Source organism: Microtus oregoni, unplaced genomic scaffold, assembly GCF_018167655.1.
Source record: "Microtus oregoni isolate MIOR12 unplaced genomic scaffold, Mior012 000006F_ref0000085, whole genome shotgun sequence".
NCBI classification, from domain to species: Eukaryota; Metazoa; Chordata; class Mammalia; order Rodentia; family Cricetidae; genus Microtus; species Microtus oregoni.
Window position 1 is genome coordinate 58747693 of NW_024543065.1, and position 1781 is coordinate 58749473.

At 54.0% G+C, this 1781-nt stretch overlaps 1 protein-coding gene across 1 annotated transcript; it reads right to left on the bottom strand.

The window, feature by feature from the left end:
* Positions 1–394: 394 nt before the first annotated feature.
* On the bottom strand, positions 395–1354 carry LOC121449970 (free fatty acid receptor 3-like). The gene has a single exon (XM_041654623.1). It carries the CDS (start codon positions 1352–1354, stop codon positions 395–397), a length of 960 nt encoding a protein of 319 aa, XP_041510557.1.
* Between the last annotated feature and the right edge of the window lie 427 nt (positions 1355–1781).

Consider the following 1781-nt stretch of genomic DNA (forward strand, 5'->3'; position numbering starts at 1 on the left):
AGCTCAATTCCAGAGCTGAGCAGCCTCCCCCACCCCTCCACCTCCCCCATCACCCCCACTCCCACCCCAGAAGGCACTGAAGCCTGCTGTGTGCAGCAGAGGTTGGACTATTCCTTCTAGAGAAGTCTGTCCCATTACAACATCCCAGAGTGGATCCTGGGCGTATGAGGGGATGAGAAGGATGGTGACATGGAGAGTCAGAATGTGAGCACATCCTTGGAGAGCTGAGTGACTGCTGTGTCTTCAGCTTGTCACAGGAGTCTCATCTGTCCAGAGTTAAGAATGAATGCCTGCAGACACACCTGCCTACTCCTTCCCGTCCCCTGGAGATATCGCTGCCAGTCAAGGCAATGGGCCAATGGTTCCACACACCTTCTTTGGTCTTTCCTTTATTTTAGCTTGGACACTCCTTGGACGGTTCTTCTTCGTTCTTTACCGTCAATTCCAAGCTGGCTTCATGAGTCCAACGCACACAACCTCTGGTCAGCCTTCCCAGGAGCTGCTGAAATTCGGCTTGGAACATGGAGGATGAAAAGTAGAAGACAAGAGGGTCTATGCAAGAGTTGAGGGTGCTGAGGAGGATCACAGAATTCCGCCAGGATGGACTCTCACCCTGGACATAGCCCACCACGTGGGACATATTGAAGGGGCCGAAGCAGACGAAGAAGATGAGCATTGTGGCTGCTAGAAGCCCCATCACCCTCTTCCGCCTGCGCCAGCTGGCTCCTTGGCTAAGAATCCACACCAGACGACTGTAGCAGTAACTTGTGATACACAGGGGCACCATGAAAAGGACCACAGCAATCTCTAGTCTCACAGGCAGGAGCACAGCCAGCTGGTCCTCCCGGAATTCCAGGTAACAGGTTTCATTGGTCTCCTGGCTGTAGGTGGCATTTCCCCAGTATTCAGTGACATAAACCACACTACAATGAGCTGATGCCAGGAACCAACAGAAACCGCAGACCACAGCAGCCTGGGCCAGCCGTGGCCGGGTCTTGTACCACACTGGATAGGCCACACTCAGAAGACGTTCGATGCTCACAGCCGTCAGGAAGAGGGCGGTGAGGTAGATGGTAGTGAAGAAAAAGAACCCTGAGAGAGGGCAGAAGATGAAGGGCATTAGCCATCTCATGCCATAGGCTGCCTCCACCATGCGAAATGGCAGGAAGAGCAGCTGGAGCAGGTCCGAAAGGGTCAGGTTTAGCAAAAGTAAGTCCACAGCCACCGGGTGGTGGCGCAGCTTGCCCACGAAGACCACCAGGGCCATCAAGTTAAGGGGCAGTCCCACGAGGAAAACGAACAGGTACACCGAAAAGAAAATCCAATGATTGCCGGGAGAGAGGCTCGCCGCCATGGTCAGGGTTGCTAGTGAGAGGTGAACAGGGAGATAATGCGGGGAGTCAGGAAGTGTCCTGTTCCCCCACCACGAGACTTACCCACCAGGCTGGAGTGCTGCCATCACTGTCCACCCCCACCACCCGGTTACCACTTACTCTTCCCTGCAGGTTCATCCTTCCTGCCTTCCTGCCTTTCCTGTCCCTGACCCGGTGTAGACATTACCAAAATGTCTCCCCCTGTAACTCCCAGGCCCGTACTCACCAGTTTATTGGAAAACTGGTGCTCCTCTGCCCTGTACCGTGCTGGCTCCTCCAGCAATAGGCAGTGAGCTAATTGTCCAGTGATAAAGACTTTGTGGTGCCTATGACATCAGCTGGGCTGTGTCCATATGCAAAAAAAGAAGAAGAGGAAGGAGAAGAAGAAGAGGAAGAGGAAGGGGAAGG